At 35.5% G+C, this 19384-nt stretch overlaps 1 protein-coding gene across 1 annotated transcript in view; it reads left to right on the top strand.

Annotated features, from left to right (window-relative positions):
* Positions 1–19384, top strand: part of AKAP6 (A-kinase anchoring protein 6) — a 254431-nt gene that overhangs the window by 215442 nt on the left and 19605 nt on the right. Inside the window, exon 12 of the mRNA XM_083862864.1 lies at positions 11750–11965. Coding sequence (XP_083718990.1) covers positions 11750–11965 — 216 coding nt within the window. The remainder of the gene's footprint in view (positions 1–11749; positions 11966–19384) is intronic.

Below are 19384 nucleotides of genomic sequence, written 5' to 3'. Positions count from 1 at the left end.
TTATGGCCAAAATGAAGTAAAACTATTAATGTTGAATAAAGGTCTGGAGACTCAGAAATTAAAGAAAATGCTGGTTGTTCCTACAGGTAGCAAGAATTGCTTTCACCACTACATTTTGGATCCTTTACATATTTTAGAATAAAGTTTCTGGCAGAACTGCAATCATAGAATTACAGAATTTCAATATCCATGTAACAAAAGTATGCAAAACAGTCTCTCACAGAAAGTCCAAAAGAAGTCAAGCTGGATTTAATCTTTTCCACACCTCTATGATGACCAAAAAAACCAAAAAACAAATTAATCAAAACATCGAAATTAATCCTGAAGAATATCCAGTTTTCTAACCCCCTTTTTTCCTCACAATTGCTCCCTTTTCTGGGAAAAATAGAAGAGCTCTGGACTAAGACTGAGGTGTGGGTTGGAGGTGTCCCTAGCAATAGGAAGAACTGAGCTCACAGATCTCAGATACAGCAATATACTGAATGCTTTGGTGGACAGAGAACAACCTAGTGGCTATTTTTAGGCCAGAAATTCATATTTTGCTTACTTCTTAGGTCAATTTTATATACTGTCCCATTATTTCTGATACACCAAGATGATTGCCCCACAAACCACATAGGTAGAGGCATGTTAAAACGTACTAGCTACAGAGCAGAGATCTCTAAGTTTCTTTTCTAGTAACTGGAAGGCAGAAAAGTACTTTTGGGATGCAATCAATCCATTCTGGTTTAGGCATCCAAAACCAAAAAATCTAAAATTTAGGCTATGGAGTAAGAGGTACTGTACCTCAGAATACCTTCTTCTAAATGATTAGCTCAGGATCCACATTCTCCATTAGTGCAGATGAATCCCATCCAAGAAATCATCAGGAGTATCATTAGGACAGAGGGACTTGGGAATGAGACAATTGCAATTCCAATTTAGAATGATTTACTTACATCTGTGAAGTTCTTCTACACTAATTAGAGGTTTATTTCTTTTCCAGAAAGGTTAAGCCAAATTTCTCTTTCAGTCCTCCTGGATGTGCAATATGGTGCTCATTTGAACCATCTTGTTAACTGGAATTGGTGAGGAAGCAATTGAGCTCTTGTCCTTGTCTTTCTTACTGTACTAGGAGGATCTATTTTCAATTCTCTTGTCATGGGTAGTTTGAGAGACTTCAGGTCTCACTCAGTTTGATCAACACAGGAGACATTGGCTCACAGAGAAAGCTGCTCCAAACTGGCCATTATAAAGTAAGGATTGCAACTTCATAGTGACCAAGAGCTTACAGTTCCTTTCCCAAGACTTTCATATCAATGACATCTACAGACTTGGAGCTGTATTTCCCCCTCTCAGTCATGGCCTCTTAAAGGATGATATATGTAGAAGTAAAAAGATGGCTTCTTTTGAGAGAACATTCTCAGTTCTATCACTTATTATTTTCATTATGATTGAAGACATAATTGATTTTTTTTTTCTTTTGATCCATCCAAATGACTACATGAAAATGAGACTGCTTATTGTTCTGCTATTGCCTTGAAGACCTATTTACTTCAAGACCAGAATCATTCTCTTCTGTTACTATCAACCTGGAAAAGGAAAATGAGAAGAAAGTGGAAGATGACAAAAGGAGAAAGAAATATTTCCCCTAAAATTAAGCCAGGACTGACTTGCACTAATTTACAGAGAGGGTTGGTAATTTGGTTGGCCTCAAAGCTTTACCTTTGTTACTGATAACATGTAGAAAAACAAGTACAGCATGGACTGGGAATATAAGACAGTTAACAAAAATTCACTGCACTGTCTCCATCAAAGTTCACTTTGTACTACTGCGTGTGATTAGACGATTTATTTGATTGTCTGTAACTGCCCCTTTGGAGTCACAGAATTGTATTGTCATGTGCAAATCTATCCAATATTAGTGAATTGTTGATTGAATAGTGTCTCTGGAACCATTAAAATCAACTAATGAGGTTTTTCTTTAATTGATAGATCACTGACCTAGCAGACTGTTACCTAATTTTCATTTCATACTGGACAGTTTTCCCAAGTTTTGTCTTTGTATGTAAGTTCAAAGATCATAGTCCCAATAGGGAGTATTGTTATGGACTGTATTAGTACCTTTACTTACACTGAAAAAAATTTCATTCTGCCAGGAAATCTATTTGTTGTAGTAGAATTGTTTGCAGGGTAAAGTGTAATTCAGTATGAGTAACAATATGAGTGTAAAAAAATGGGTCTTAAATATACATTCCTTAGTGCTTATTGCAGTCCTTATCTGGTAAATTATGTATCACAAGATGTCAGTCAGGAATGGGATTTGTAGACTGGTACCATATTTCTAGGAACAGGAGAGTGGCTTAGATTATGGTTGCTTCATGAAGTCAATGGAGAAAAAATATTATGTGGATTCCTGTCCTTTGAAGGGTGACTCCTTTACTGTTCTATTAGGCAAGAGCTGAATTTCCTCACCTCAGAATAAAACTGAAGGCCTGGCCCCTAATCTGATGGATTAGAAATCTGATTTTCTGTGTATTTTGTCAATGGGTGAAAATGTAATGTCATTCTTATGGAACCATCTTTCCCTTTATCACATTGATGCTTATTTTCATGTTTTGGTCATAATAAGAGGAGTATCATTATGTTCTAAGCATTAGTGAAGGAAGAACTGAAGGCCTCTTTCATGGCCCCTTGCTTTCATCTTGTCTAGTCTTCTCACCCCAATCCTATTGTCCAGGCAGTGGTAGAATGGCACTTGAAGGTGCAATAGTATGAGTGCCTCTGAGTCTCTAAGACCATCACAGACAAACAGTCACCGTATTTGGATTTTGATAACCCTTAGCTTTTTGACTGCCATTCACAGTTCATCTTAACCAAATCACCTGCTTCTGTTCTTCCCTTTTATTCAAGCCTTCCTGTAGTCCTGGCACTAAACTGTGTATGTCAGCCATGTCCATCTAACTTATACGAGAGGCAAGTTAATATTAATTTAAAATTTACTATATTTATAGAATAATAGAATCATAAATTTTGGAAAAGACCTCCAAAACTGTCAAGTCCAGCCTTCAACTTATACCACCATGTCAATTAAACCATGGCACGAAGTTCCTTTCAGGTCATTATAGAGAGTAATATCCTAAGGCTCCTTTCCTTCAGGCTGAACAATTTCAGTTCCTTCAAACATTCCTCATATGATTTGCCTTCCAGACCCTCCACCAGCTCTGTTGCCCTTCTTTGGACATACTCCAGTACCCCAATGTCTTTCTTGGACTAAGGGGACCAGAACTGGACACAGGATTTGAGATGAAGCCTCACCAGTGTCAGGTAGAAATGGACAACTACTTCTCTAGTCAATGTGATCACTTGTCTTAATCTTACTTAACAAGTTAAGTACTGAGGTAGAGCTACACGACATCTGAGAGGGGTGAACCTACCTCATCACAGTGCTGCCTGGCTCTGGTTGAGTCTTCTCTAAGTAGCTTCTCTTGTTGGGATCTCTTAGTTTTGTCTTGAACTGAAACCAAAAACTGTGGGCCTGTCTGTATATTTATGCTCAAGGTAAGGCAAAAGAATGTATATCCATTCTGAGGATGCACTGCTTTTTGGAAATAAGATGAAGAACACAATTTCTGGAAAAACCTGTTTGTTATCCCTGTGTGTATACAGATAGACATGAAAAAAAATCACAGTTTATTTTCCTCAAGTTACCCTGGCACAGCTCAACTTGTATGTTTTTGTATCCAGGCAATGTTTACTTCATTGACATAAGAAAAAAGCCAAAGGAAACATTTTTTTTCCTTACTTATTACATGTGTTTATTTTCCCTTTCCTGTTCTGAAGTCTCCAAAAGAATAGACTAATTTATTTCATGTTCACTGCTTTCCCATAAAAAAAGGTAATACCTATACACTGGAGGACATGTTTTCCTGTAATTCAGAATAGGGCAAGCTCTCACTATATTTTGGAATATACCAGGCCCATTGCACAAGGACAGTAAAAATACATGTTTACCACCTATGAGGGAACTAGATTAAGAAAGGGAGTAAGTACACTATTAACATCTGAACCTCAGTTTGAGAGTTACAGGTTTGAGAGTTACACCCATGCAAGGATGTTTTTCCTTTAAAGCCCAATATAGCTTCAAGATAGAATACAGAGTTTTAACAGTTGTAACTCTTCATTAAAAATGCCTGAAACTCAAACCTAAAGTTTTTAGGCAATTGAAGGGGGTTTCTTGGTATTTAATGTGTGATCTATGTGGAGAAACATCTTGATTTATTTTAAGATGTAACTCTAAGTGAATTTCAAAGATTGGAAGCCAAGTTGAACCTAAATGATGCCTTACATGATTTTTAAAAGAAGTTTCCACTTGTACCTGAATTTGTTTACTCTCTTGAATTTCTACACATTTCATTTGAAGCTCTACTCAGTGTAGTCATCTAACAAAAATTGCAAATTTATAATGTCCAGTATAGGCAAACTTATTTTTGATCAGTGTGTTTCAGGATTCATTGCAAAAGCAAAACACAACGCTGATGTTTATCCTATCTGTCTGATGCTTAGCCTACTTTTATCTTAGCATTTTCCAGGGCAAAAAAAGAAACCCTGGAAAATTGTGGCACTTCCTGCAATATTTCTTCTTTGAATCTTTTTCAGTGGAAAGATAATTTCTCAAATTAAATGAGAAGAGGACATGAATCAAAGGCATTTATAAACACTATGCTAGACTAGAAAAATGGATCCTCCTGCTGTCTCCTCTGGCTCCTCTATCTGAGTGACTTGGCTTTTTCCTTGGAACCAAGATAACCCCAACTTCAAAGTGTGTAGTATATAGCTCTAAAATGCTACAGTTTTTAAATTAATCTAATCCCCTGTATGAAACTCAAGAAAAATAAGGCTTGAAAAAGATACATTGTGTTTCAGTAGGGAAGATTCATTTTCATCCAACACCGTTTTACTTTTATTTTTAAAAGTTATCTTCCTGTAATTGCACACTAGTTTAGAGTTAAGATAGGAGCATCTTAACAATAATGGGCACTTTTTTAAACAGATTATTGCCAAAAGTGCATTCTTTATTCCAGGGAGACACTGTAATAGATACCAGCGCTTTCGTAATGATACAAGCAATCTGTAAGCTATTATAGTTTCTTTTATAGTAAGTTAATCTTCATATTGTTTTATATGTCTGGAATTTTAATAGTGTTTTTAATTTATGAAGAGGAATATATTGCATATTACTAGTTACATGGGAGTATGAGCTCAAAAACAGACCATTGGATGGTATTCTGACAAGCAAATATTTTGAAGTACTTAAACAGGCATAAGGAATAGAACAAAGAAGTTAAAGAATGCCGTACATATATAATAGTAGCTTTTATAGAATGGGTCCAGAACTATCTAATCTGAATTGCAACTGTTTTAATTGCATATATTTTACTTCTAGAGAAAAATGGGAATGCTATTTAAAAGTAAATGTTTTACTTAATATAAATATATTTACCTAGTTAATGAATTTAATTATTAAAATAATAAAATAATGTATGAATAATCAATTACATTAATAATACATAAAATAATAATATAGAATTCAATTATTTATTGTACATAAGTACAGAAACCCATGTAACTTTTTAAAGCTAATGAAAAGAATTTAATAAATATTTGCTTATATGTAGAATGCAAAACCCTATGTACATTCTTAAAGCTAGTGCAAAAATGAAGTCTTTTTTCTGAATTGTTCATTGTCATTTTTAATATGTCTAGAAACACACTTCTTTTGCAAGAGAAATATCGTAACACTTTGCTAAGCAGTGAGTTACAGAGATATGATCAGTGTAGCAATTTAGTGGTTGTAATACCATTAAAAGTAGAGCTTTTAAATGAAGAGAACCAGTTCCCTATTTTGAAAGAAGTGATATTCTACTTTAAACTGTCATTCTGTATTTCTGACTTGCAATTAGATGATATTTCTAAAATGTCATTCCCAGATTCTGTTGTGACTGTCATCATAATAAAATGTGACAGGAAAGATATTATATCAATACTTTTTCCATAATTAGCATTAAATTTCTCTCAAGGGTTAAGTACAAAGGTTTTTCACTGAATGGTCTGCAAGCTTTGTGCCTTTAAAATCTTTTAATATAGCCAAGACTGCTGACAACCGGGAGATAGATCTATGAACAAACCTGTTTGGAGAGAATAGTTTTGTAGTGTGTGATATATGTTACGCAAATGAGCTTATTAGGGCTCTCATCTATTTTATTATTGGTGCCCAATTTAATAGAGGCATTTAAAAAACAATATTTCTGCCTGCCTCCTTGAAATGAAGAAGATACATTGATATAATTGAAAGCAAATGATTGCATGTTGTGCCATTTAATCATGTCATTTTTCAATTGCTGTTTTTTGCACTTCACTGCATACTTATAGAAAATTTAGCTTCAATATAGATTAAGTCACACAGTATGCAACTGAGTAGATTTCCCACATTAGGTGACAAATTCTTTTAACCTTGAAATCAGCAAAAGCACACAGGTTTGGCAGTATTTTTCTAAAAAATGACGAGTAATCATTCACTTTCTATCTTTCTCATTTAGCTTTTTTATTTTAAGGAATTACTCTCTTATTAATATTTTTGAGGAATCGTTGATTTTCTTTTTCATTCAGAACCAAAAATTCTTCTTTTCACCATCTGTCCTGTAAGAATGCATTACTCTGAGAAGTTCCAACAGGCATTACCATTTCACAGACAACACAGAAATCTACATTTTACACAACTTTTGCAAGCATTTCCTCTTTTCTTTTTCCTGTTTTCCTGTTTTGTTTCTTTTTATCAGCATTATTTTTATTGGTATTATTTCTGTTAGTTGTGATACTTAAAAGTTTTAAGTTATCACTTTTAAAAACTGAAATGCTACCCTAACCAAAAATCAGGCATAAAAGGGCAAATAAATTCCAAGAGGTGTAGTTTGATTGGTGTACACAGAAGGGTGACTTCCATTCTCAGATCCTGCCTTAATATCTGCTTGTTTAGTACATCTGATTGTTGTACTAAAAACCAGCAGATCCATCCTCCATCAAAGAACAAGAGGCTCAATCAGAAGTGTATGATTCCCTCCCTCACATACCCATGTCTTGCAACAAGGAGGAAGAGTGAACCTTTAACAGCCCAAGGTTAGACAGACAATTCCTCTTAGATCTGGTCATTTATCTGTAGCTGAGCTGCTTTTATGTTCCTAAAACCAGCCTGTATTGCCCATGCATACACAGATGCCCAGAAATAACACTTATCTCAGTATACCTTGGCATTTCTTCTGGACCTGAAAGCACAAAGAAAATCCATCTGTTTAAGTTACTGCTTGTCGTTGTCCAACTATTTTCAAAATTCTGGCATCTCTATGTGAACATTTTGTCCACTTGAAAACAAGAAACTTCAGATCCCCAAAAAATGAGTTTTCCAAACAATACGTAATAAGTGAAGCTACGAAAACATCTCAATAACTATGGTGAATGTGTGGATTATGTGGATTTAGGCAACTCAACTAATTTTTCAATGACTTTTAAACTTCTTTTAAGCACAATTAGTCCCACTGTATTCATCAAAAATCTTAAATAGTTAAACACCTGGTCAAGATTCTTGATGTAGCAGTTTCAGTGGCCAACTCATCTCACGGGTTATGTGAGAAAGCTGACTTCCCTGCAGGTCTTTCAGTCATGCAGGGCAGGCGGTGCAGTGCAGCTGAGGTGCTGATATGCTGCAGGAAGGCTAAGAGATGGAGATTGACTGAGGCTTGAGGAGCTATAATATTCCTCAAATTTCCACCTTTCTATGGCTCTCATATGCTCTGGCACTGCCTAGAGCTGCAGACATGTTTCTGGTCATTCACTTAGGAGTCATGCAGCTAAGCCAAGCACCCTCTGTTCAAATCATGGCCACTTCCATCCCCATAGATAGTGCCATTAGCCCTTGGCTTGGAAGGAGTGTTTGATGTCATTTGACTCAGCAGGGGCTTTTCCAGATGATTTAAGTCATGGTATTAACAAGCTGTGAAAGTAGTTTCAGCTAGCCCTTTTTAGCTATGCAGGTGATAACTTCAAAGCACTGAAAATAGGAATAGATAGGGAGAAGTGGAACTTTTCAAGATTCTAGCAGCGTGGACAGGAATCCTCAGTATGGGAAGCCATGACCATAAAAACATTCTAATGACTAATACCTCAATGTTATCAGCATATCTGTTGTGAAGCAAATGACTCAGACACAAAGTCAAGTTCATACAGAGCATCTGCACTTACTGTGTATACCCTTAGACTGTAGCAAAAAAGTCAAATAAATTTATTTAAGTCTCACTGCAAATGGCTTAAGTGAATATGCTTCTCCCACATTTGCAAAGATTTGGATTGTGTTTACATTTACCACAGCTCAATGGACACATGATAGTATGAGGGGACAAAATTAAAAGTGTCTGATCTCTTAATCTACACTTCAGCAAATGTTCTGCACACACGGAAGACTAAACAAGCCTAAGTGATGCACTTCAGTGTACAGTTAGATCACATCCTAATTTTCTGAACCTTCAAGTGCCCAGTAGCTTACTAAAGCAGCTGTAAACCATAAGGCCCAAGGCTCAGTAGAAATACTCATCATATTTCCTTTTTAAAATTGATTTACTTTTATCAAACATGAATTATAGTATCTACATTCACAATGTAGAATGTACCTTCCAAAAGTAACTGTCATCCTGGAAGCATACTTTGCATGTGCAATTACTGTATTGACAGGTTTTTATACAAGAAGGCCATTTTAACAATAGCAAAACCTGGGTGGATATGCAACACCACAGTGTCATGGGATATAGGCAATTATTGTCCCTTTAGGACACTGAATACAGACTCTAATACTGCTTAAATTCATTTATGTTAGTGCTATTTTGTAGAGCTTAAAGATGTCTTTACATGATTAAGTTCTCTGGATTTTAAAGTATTGTTTCTATAGCCAACTATTTCAATACACTGTTAGATACAACCACTTCATTCTTCTCCTGTTTAATATTAACCATAATATCATGTAATAAAATTGAAACAAAAGTGCCATAGGCCTAATTGTACTGTCACAGCCATGTAAATCAGAAATAGCTTCGGTAAAGCTACTGTTATTATGCTGGTGTAAAATTGATATAAATTAGAAATGACTTGGATGCCGTAGCTCTGCTTTCAGATAACACAATGTAAAGGCCTCACTTAAAGTCCCCTATAATGGCATGTGAATGCAATTCTCCTTACCTCATCATATTAAAAGGCATTATATCAGAAAAGACCAATATTTATAAGGGATGACTCAATCAAATAGATCAGGGTAAATTAATGTTATGGGGCCAGATTCTGAGCTATATTGACTTCTATGAAGTTGATGCAGACCTACATAAATTTGGCTGTGATCAGTATATAACTCACCATCACTGCCATAAAACCTGGATTTCCAGCTGTTATAAAATGTATAATAAGAACCCTGACTGTAGATAGACTTTTGGTCCAGTTTGGTTGGCTGGAATTTTTCCTGATCTGACATTAGGCTAATGAACAGCATCAGAAAGGAAATCTGCCAGACGTGGTGGTTACATTAAGAACTATGAAGGAAACTAGTAATGAACTCTAGGAAAATAAATAAGGGCAAGTTCTGGAAATGTAAGTGAAAATGCAGCTCTGGTATAAATTGAATAATAAAATTCCTGGTCATATTTTGCCATAAATAGTGCTTTGGGAATTTGTCATTCACCTTATTTAAAATTCAGAAATATTAAAGGTACAGGGTTCTCTCATTATAGAAGTAATAGAATTCTAGCTATTATAGAGTTAGGGTAATTTAAATAGCTATAGAATGCATTATATCAATAAGTTGAACATCTGTATGAAATGTCCACCTGCTACTATACTACTCAGTGTACTTTACAATCAAATGTACTTAATCATTTTAAGATGTCTTCTCATGAAGTCTTATCGGGAATAACATTTTGAACAGAAATACTTTTAGGCATTAAAACTTCTGCTTTAAATGAGATTGCATTGCCTTGTTTACCCTTGTTGATTAATAAGCAATCTGTTAGGATGGCCCAATTGTGCTAGTGAAAGAGAATTAGTAATTCAGCTGTTTGTGAGTTTAATCATCATTTCTCTTGAAGGCTTTAAAAGAAATCCCTGTCTTTTGCACACTATCCCTATGCAAAGAAAAGATACATTTTTAGATGTATATACCAATCCTTTTGGTTCACACTTGCAGCTTAATATTATTGATCAAGAACAGCAGCAAAACACTCCTTTGAGTTATGACATTTCTAATTATAAATTTCAATTCCTAAAGTAACAGTGACACAAAAATCTGGAACTGTAATTCACTTTCTATAGAATGTTTTTGTTTTGCTAATAAAATGAAGAAAGATGATCCTGATTTTTTATCAGTTAATACTTCTGAACAGCTTTGAGGGATGCAGTGGCTTTTTTTATTTGCTTCTTATCATTAACTGGAAGTTTAGGAGCAAATACTCTGTCTTCAAAAAAGATGATAGTTCAAATTTTCTCATGGGGTCATGCACTTTCATCTGTGGTGTCTCATAGAGGGAAACAGATGTTGGCAAGTTACAATTTAAATTATCTTGAGAGCTCCCATGTGTAGAGCACAGTCCTGTTAAATTCAGGAGTAGCACAGCCCTATGATAATTGCTGAATACTTGAGCCATGTAATGCTATAAAAGTAAAGGATCTCAGAACCTGGGCTGAAGCAGTCATCTTCACATGCATTTCTGCCTTCTGTACCTCAGCTTCATAGATACTATTAAAATTTGTTATGAGTTAAAAAAATCCTGGTTCGGTGTTCAGTGACAGTAGAGTTTAACCATGGATAAAACTATGCTTGGAAGCACCCATGCCATTAACTACTTCTGGGTGGTTGACCTTGCTCTAGTTCAGGCATTTCGGATGCGTTATTTATTCTGCCGCTCAACAAGATTCTTGGTACAGTTTCTTAGGGTTTTGGTGGAGAACCTGGAGAACATATCCTGGCTCCCATCAAGTTTCAATATTAGGGCTTAGCAATTTTCTCTCATCGTCCAGTTTCTGTCAGTCTGCATTCTCAGTAGCACTGGAATCAGTATATGAAATAAATGCAGTGAATTACTCCTTTTTAGGGATGACACAATTATCACCATTTTCCTACATTTACTTGAATATGGAGCTACCCTGAAAATATTTTATGATAACAAAAAACATCTGTAAAAAATTTTATACTGAATTTTCTCATTCTGTAATGTTTCTCCTGTGACACAGTGTATATGACCCATAATTTCTATTGTTTTTTCTAAAAATATGCATATTCTCTTTGCATGACTATAATTTTTCCCACTTATTTTTCTGTAGGATTTCTGAAGCTGATTACTGTCAGGGTAACTCATTTCAGATGTGTCCCAGTTGAATGAAAAAGAAAGGAAGAATAAATGAGTCTACACCATAAAACTTTCAGTGTTATTGAGACAGTTAGCTATGTATGGCATGTGTTTGAAGAAGACCGAACGTAGTGTTAGTCTGTCTGTGCATTTAAGGTTAAGACTGTATTTATCTGAAAATAAAACACTAAGCTTTGACACAATTTGGGAATTTATGGAAGACCTGAAAAAATATTACAAGACAGAGATTGGACACCATTAAATATCAGATAATAATTAACGTTTCGATTTGCAAAGTATTCCCTGCTGACATCTGCTATTTGTCTCTCCTTCAGTCTCTATGCTCTGAGATCAAGCAGAGGCGCCGTGGGGTAGCCTCTGTGCTGCGGTTGTGCCAGCACCTCCTGGATGATCAGGAGACCTGCAATCTAAATGCAGATCACCAGTCCATGCAGTTGATAATCGTAAACCTCGAGAGAAGGTGGGAAGCCATTGTCATGCAAGCTGTCCACTGGCAAACCAGGCTACAGAAGCGATCAGAAAAAGACTCGGTGAGTGATGCTTGCTCTAAAACGGTCTTGTGGGATTTCAGTCTTCATAAGAAACACTCTTTCAGCACAAGAAAAACATATCCATCTCTGAGTGTTTTCTTCAGTGACTGAGATGCAATTTCTAGTCTTTACTGTCTACAAGTGGATCTTCAGTTTTTCACGCAGCATTGTATGGACAAGATTGTTTAATAATATAAACTCACATATACATACTTTATTTGCTGGATATTCAATCTCATCATATCTGTTCCCTCCCAGTAAAAAAACATTCTCCTGGTGCTAAGTTGCTCAGTACCTAACAGAACTGGGCCCAGAGACACATTTCACTGATTGTAAATATATTCTAGAAAAAGAATTTCCGGTTTAACTAACACTGGTTTTAATTAGCATCCCAGCAGTAGATGTGTATTTCACATAGAATGCCATGGGTATGTGATTAATATACAATCCTCTGTTATTTGAATATAAGTAAAATGTAGTAATTTGCCTTTATCTCAGGGAAATGATTCCTAAGAGGCAAAATAGCACTCTGCTTAAACCATCCATTAAGTGGCATGAATTAGATTGGTTTTCTACAGCATAAAACTATATTACAAAGCAGGGGGAATAAAATAATCCCTACTGTAACACCATTGACTGTAACGGATGAATTGGCTCAGCATGTTTTGTGCAACTATCACACTGCTGAAGTCTATACTGCAGCTACATTGACAGCAATGATAAGCCTATGTAGTTCATATACGGAAGAGTCTTGATGAGATTTGGGAACAAGTGATACAATTTTTAGGTTTATATCAAGCAAAGCAAAGAGAAAAACTCTTGACACATCCTTCTTAGCAATTATCAGACTAGCAGTGAAATACTACTCCTGACTTCTGGTTTTTCCAAGTTCCTTTACAAAAATGACAGAAGCTATAATTCTCTGGTTCAGTTAGGGTCCTACAGTATGAAGATACATAAGGCATTGTTTAGAAAAACTAGCAGTTCTGGAGTGAAAATGCTATTAGTCTAAGCAGCCCAAGAAATGGTGAATTAGTGAGAAGGATGCTGTGGACAAGTGAACTGGTGAAGGTAATATTAATGTTGCTTGCCTGCCTTTTTCAAAATCTATAACGTAGGAGTGGTCCTCTACCAGTTTGATTTATTGACTCTTTTGCTTTAGGTATTGACGTAGAAATGGGACTCGATGAAGGAAGAGGTTTGAACAGACTGTTAGGACAAGTCAAAAGGGGCTCTGTATGAGGCAGCGTGGAAAGAACTCATCCCTGAAAAGCAGATGTAGTGTCAGTGTCGGTTTTATAAGCATGGGTTAGTAAACTGGCAACATAAAAAGTGAACATAATTGAGGTTGTGAGAAGATGTTACAGAAATTTCAGCGGAATTAAAGGAAAAAACCAGAATTGGTGAGGACCCAGAAAGAAGCTTTATGGAAATTGTAGGTAGGAGTTTCAAACAATACATTACGCTTAATTGAGAGGAAAGTCAAGAAATAAAAGACAAATGCCATCTCAGCAGCTGCAGAGTTTTGATGGTAATGAGTCTAGGAGACCAAGAAATGAGATCAGAACTAAAAGAATTCATCAATGAAATAGGCTGGGAAAGTGAATGGGTTAGAAGATAAATATGAGACTGAGGAATAGAAAAGATTGATAAAGAAAGAAAATACAGTAGCAGAGATTTTTAATTCTCTTGAGAAATGCTGGTTATGTTTTTGTGATACTTCCATCTTAGGAATATTTTTTGTCATATTACTAAGATGTTGCACTAATAGCTCTAATAAATTTGGTTATTGCTACACAAAATGTTTAATGATCTCTGACCAGCAGTAGGAAAAACAGTTGAACTTTGGAGCTCCAGAAATAGGTATGTGCAATATTTAAGCAACAACCAAACCAAAAAACAGCTCTCAGAATCCTGATTTTTTTTTTTTTTTTTTGTTAGAAGCTAAGTATTGTTGGGTCTGTAACAGCCCAAGAGGGAGTGAGCTGCTTTCTAATTGTGTTATCTTAAAGGTAAAGTACCACAAATCAGCAGTTTGTTTGTTTGGGTTTTTTTCGTAAATACGTATCTCCTATTTGACTTGGAACAGAAAGAAGTTGTGCTTGTGAGATATGTTAGAGAGTGCTGACAGAGATCCATGTTACTGCAATGAACGCATATTACCCTCTTTTTTGTGTGGGCAGTTGCTGTACAAAAGCAGTTGCTCTAAATAAACTGTTACGAGCAAATTAGAGCTGCTCTTGCAGCTGGACCGAAGTCTTGTGTTTCTGTTTGGGACTGCAGTCAATCAGGAGCTGAGGCATGGTGAGGATATGAATATAGAATCTCATTTGGTATCTGGAGGCTTGGAACTTCACAAGGTACCCGCTGCTTTGTTCCCACTTTGCCTGAGGTAGTCTGGAGTTATTTGCTGGGCTGAGCTGACTTTCACTGGCTGAGGGGTGTATCATTCTTTCTGCTGAGAAATGGCAGCCATTTAGAGATATCATGATGCTCATCTAATTTTCACTGTGGGCTGTTTTGGTTTGGAACCCCTCATCTTAGGATGTTTTATAATAATGCTTCTTTTAAGTATGTCAGTATCTACAAGTTTCTCCTGTTGATAAAACTATCCATATTCTCAACATTTAAATATGCTCCAGCCACTGCAGGATTCGTGTTTCTTTGACTTTCATTGCCTGAGTTGGCATGTTCTAACCTTCCTTTTCACTTAGTTCCTGTGCAGTCATTTCTTGGGTAGGTACCAGAACCATTTCTTCTGCTACCGTATCTCTCTGTATTTGATGGTGTGCCAGGCTTGGCACACAAACTGTGTCCCTTGGTAACAAGTCTGTCTTTGTGGTTGCCCACAAAATACTGTAATTTATGAAAACAAATGAGATGTTTTTATAGCCTGATGGCATCTGACTCATTCATGGCATCTGACTTGCTGACAGTAAATAAGATATCCCAGATGATTATATAGCCTCAGTGCAAGAGTCACTTTCATCTTCTACTGTTTTCTAATTGTGTACTGGGATCTTCCTTTGTCTCTTTCTCCCCCTTTTTACATTCAGTCACCTATCTGGGCCACTTAAAACTTTACAAAGGTATGCTGGAATTAACTACAGAAAACTTTTATGTTTCTTTTGAATTGTCTTCATTTATGGACTTCATCAGTTTCTAATTTTGCTCACCTTTTGCAATAGTGGGCACCATAAGTTTACAAATAACAATTTATTAACATGTACTTCATGCACCTACAGTCAGGTAAAAGCTGTCCTTCTCATAAATAAAAAGTTCTATCTAGAACATGAAATTATCAATAAGAATTTCTCCAGAAAATGAAATATGATTAGATTCAGAAGGTTAATCTAGCTATATAGAATGAGGTATTCATAAAATGAGAAAACCTCAGAAAACTGGAAGCAGTCCTAATTTGTTTTAGCAAAAGAGGTTTTTATCTCCCCCATCTGTTTGTTTTGAGATTGTTTGTTTGTTGGTTTGGGGGTTTTGTTTTTGGTTTTTTTTCCAATAAATTCTTTTTATCCAGATTTATCATTCCATATTTTGCTGATATAATGTTATATGTCACCTTAATTTTAACTTCAGGATTACACAGATGCCTTATAGCTTGTCTAACAAGACCCTGCTAGCAATCATCTTAAAGGAAAAAGGAGACTGTCTGGCAATTGCAATAGCAATGTCAACAATCTTCTTTTAACTAAACTCAAAATTGCCATCTAAAATTCCTGCCCAACAGCTGGAGAAGCTTTAACTCACTATGCACTTTCCTTTAGAAGTTACAGGCTACTTGAAAAACTGAAAAGTTAAAAAATTGTTTTGGGACAGATTTAGTCATAGTTCTGCCCGTAAAATAAGTCAAATGCAAATATATAAGTTGTTTTTTGCGATTTTTTTTTTTTTTTTCTCAGCCAGTGTTATACCCAATGCAAATTATGTGTTTAACCTCAACAGATTATTCCAGCTGGTACAGAGGATTCTAATTTGTGTATGTCTTGCCCAGATCAGGTATGTCTCTGTATATAGAAAGCTACAATGAGGTGACCATGGAAATTCCCTTTTTTGGGACAGGAAGAGAAAGAAAAAAACTGTTATTTCTAATGGATTTTATTTTAGCTGCGATTCAATATTCCTGCCTTTTTGATGAGTGGAGAAGCTGCTTTTTCTCCAGAATGGTCATTCATTGAATGAGAAACATACCTATTTTACAGAGCAGACAATTTCTTTTCTCATTCAACAGAGAGAGCTAATTATTGAAGGGACAGTATTACTCATGCATTTAAAATGGAGATTTTGAGCCAAGGCAATTCAGGTTAAGGTGCCCTAATTCTCACATCATTCTAAAATGTCTGAAATATTAATTTGTCTGATCACCAAATTCACAACTATACCTCATAAAAAAAATTCTTATCTTCTTCTGAGTCATCTTATGTGTACATTACACTGAAAGTCCAGCAGAACCCTCCTCTGCATTGGCTTGAAAGTATGCTGTACATCCAGCCACATAATTGAAAATAATAAGGCACAATAAATGGATGGCCTTGGGGTATAACACCCAAGGGATTCAATTGGTGTCGCTTTGTATCAATGTCCATGCATCATGGTAATTGAGGTAACATAACCAATTACCACATTTTAATTAGAGTTGTAAGGACTTGGGAAAATCTGCAATGGTGAGACAGCTCACTTGAAAAAAAAGAAAAAGAAAAAAAAAAGAAAGGCACTTCTTTCCATGAGCTTGTTTCTTAGGAGGTAAAGAGCCTGCTTAAATGGCTGTTCGGGATTTTTACCCTACAACCTCTTGGTTTCCTCCTTTATAATGCATTTAGAAAAACAAATTGTTAAAGTATACTATATTGCTTCTGATTTGGTATCTTTATTCTTTTACTCTATTTATCTGTTTCTGTGATGCTTTTTGGGAAAGAAAACAATTTTTCATAATGTTAGGCATAGTGTCTCCTCTTCACTTCTCTATATTTACTTCGTTGATGCAATATTTTTCCAACCTGTCAAATGACACTTGTTCTAAGCTTGAAAAACACACATAAACTCCCTTGCTTCAAGGGTAAAAAATGAATCTGTCGATGTTCAGTTATTTCCTAGACAGCTTCACTAAACAAAACTTGGTTTCTAAAAGTTTCTTATTTCATCACAAGCCATCATTTTGCAAGGTGAGTCCTAGCTAAAAATTTTGCATAAAATTTAACAGTTCATCAGGAGTGTCTAGCACAGCAAAGTACTGAGACATGATTAACTTAATTGGATGAGAAGGGCACACTACATATTGTAAAATGCTGAACACACATTACATGATCTAGCCATTACAAATTATTTAATGACTTATGTTTGAACTTTAACAGATTTATTCTTTTTTATTATCTATCACAATTTTTGTTTTGATATTGGGCCTCTTCCATATAGTCTATAACAGTACCATCTTGATGGCTTGCATTTGCTTACTTTAGTGCTTCCTTAAAATATTTAATTTTTAAGTGAATGGATATTTAATTTTAGAGTTTTTAATATGATGCACCATTCTTATACTTGAGGTGTGCATGTTTTTGAGCTTTTGGGTTGCATTGCATGTCTGATTTGTGACATGGAATAATTATCCTTAGGGTCTAAAATATAGTTACATGGATGCTGAAACTAGATCTAGATTTTTCTTGGACTTAATTGAAGATAGGTAATACGTCCCACATTCTTGCAAGAAATTATGTTTCTTGTAATTTTCTTGAGGATCAGCTGTAGTTATGAGGATAGCCATCATGGCAGTGCACAGAGTCTGGATGATCTGCTAAAACAAAGCTGGTAAAACCCTTGTTGAGCAAATCTTAGTAAAAATGCAGACAGTCAACTTTAGTCAAAATTCAGATAAATTTTGTGTTATACTCTTGAGAGTCTCCTGAGTGGTCACCTGCAATGGTAGGTTTTTAGAGTGAAAAAAAAGAAGAAATATATTTAAGTCTTTCAACAGAGGGCTCTACTCCATCCTCAGAGACTGCAGATCTTTCTGTCATAACTAAAAGTATAAGGTAACAATCCAAGGGTGAAATATTCCCTGCATTTCACCAATCTGCTATATTATTCCACCGTTTCCATCACTCTGGTAGATGTCCTGTTTTGCCATGGCTTTGTAAAATGATGGAAAGTTCAAACTCATAACCTCAGTCAAACCAGACAAATCCTCAAGAATAATCAGTTTTAGTGGGAAAATAAGTAATATTCAGAAACTGGAAATATGTTTCCAAAGCATGTCGATGCTGAGAGAACTATCAAACACCATTTAAACAGAAAAATACCTAATTTTAAAAAAAACTTAAAATTGTTAGGTTTTAATTTTCAAGGGCAGAGGTCTTCAAAAGAACTCATTTCCTATTTAGGCAGTTAAGTATGGTGTCAGATATTTAATAGTGTTCAGCAGACACTGACTCTCATTGCAATGCGTTGTGTTCAAATTGCAGGATGAAGTCAGTGCTTTATTTAGAGGCCTAATATCGACTAATCATAAGTTCATGAGTCAGGCCAGGATTGTTTTAAAAATTACAGTTAGGGGAAACGTGAAAGTCACAAACTTGTGATTTTATAATTAATTTAATGACTTTTTACTCTGTATGTCTAATGAATCCAGTTTTGCAAGGAACAGTACATGTGTATAATTGAAGCTAATCTTCAGATCTTTTTTTTTTTTTCAAGAGTTCTCAAAGAAAATAGTTTTTAGGAAAAGAGAAAGAAACCTTATTTTCTGAAAAGTTGAATTGCAGTTTTTCTATCTTACATGGGCCTTCCATATTGGATGATAAGGCCACAATACTCAGGCCACTGTAGAAATATATTTGCAGGATCTTCAGGAATTACATGCATAGTCAGTATCTCATTGTTCAGTATTATAGGATATCCTAGGAGCTGCATCAGCTCTAAGCGGATAGGATCACAATTAAAAACTATTATAGAAATAAGTGAAAATAACTAAGGTACAATTTTTTACTCTTTTTTTTAAACACAAAACAAAATTATCAGGCAGGAGATTTAAAACAATCAAAAGGGAAAACTATTTTCATGGAGTGCATAATAAAAATGAAATTTGTTCCCACAGATTTGTAAAAATACAAATCACTTCAGCAAGTGATTTCAGACAAATTTATGGAAGAGACATCAATTAAGGCTTAATAAATTCCAACTCTGAAAGTCCCCACAGGCTGACTTCTCAAATTTGGGATAGCAGCTTCTATACCCTACTATGTGTTTGAGGGTTTTCTAACTTTTCCATAAACATTCACTACTAACCGCTGCAGGAGATGCACTCAGCTGAATGGACTGTTGATCTCACCCAAAATTACCGTTGCTGCTTGAAAGCACATGAGCTTGCAGATTTGGAGGCCTGACCTATGCTATACGTACAGTGAAGAAGTTTTA

Source organism: Zosterops lateralis, assembly GCF_965231275.1.
Source record: "Zosterops lateralis genome assembly, chromosome: 6".
Taxonomy (NCBI): domain Eukaryota; kingdom Metazoa; phylum Chordata; class Aves; order Passeriformes; family Zosteropidae; genus Zosterops; species Zosterops lateralis.
The sequence above is the reverse complement of the archived record's forward strand: the minus strand, read 5'-3'. Positions and strand labels throughout refer to the sequence as shown.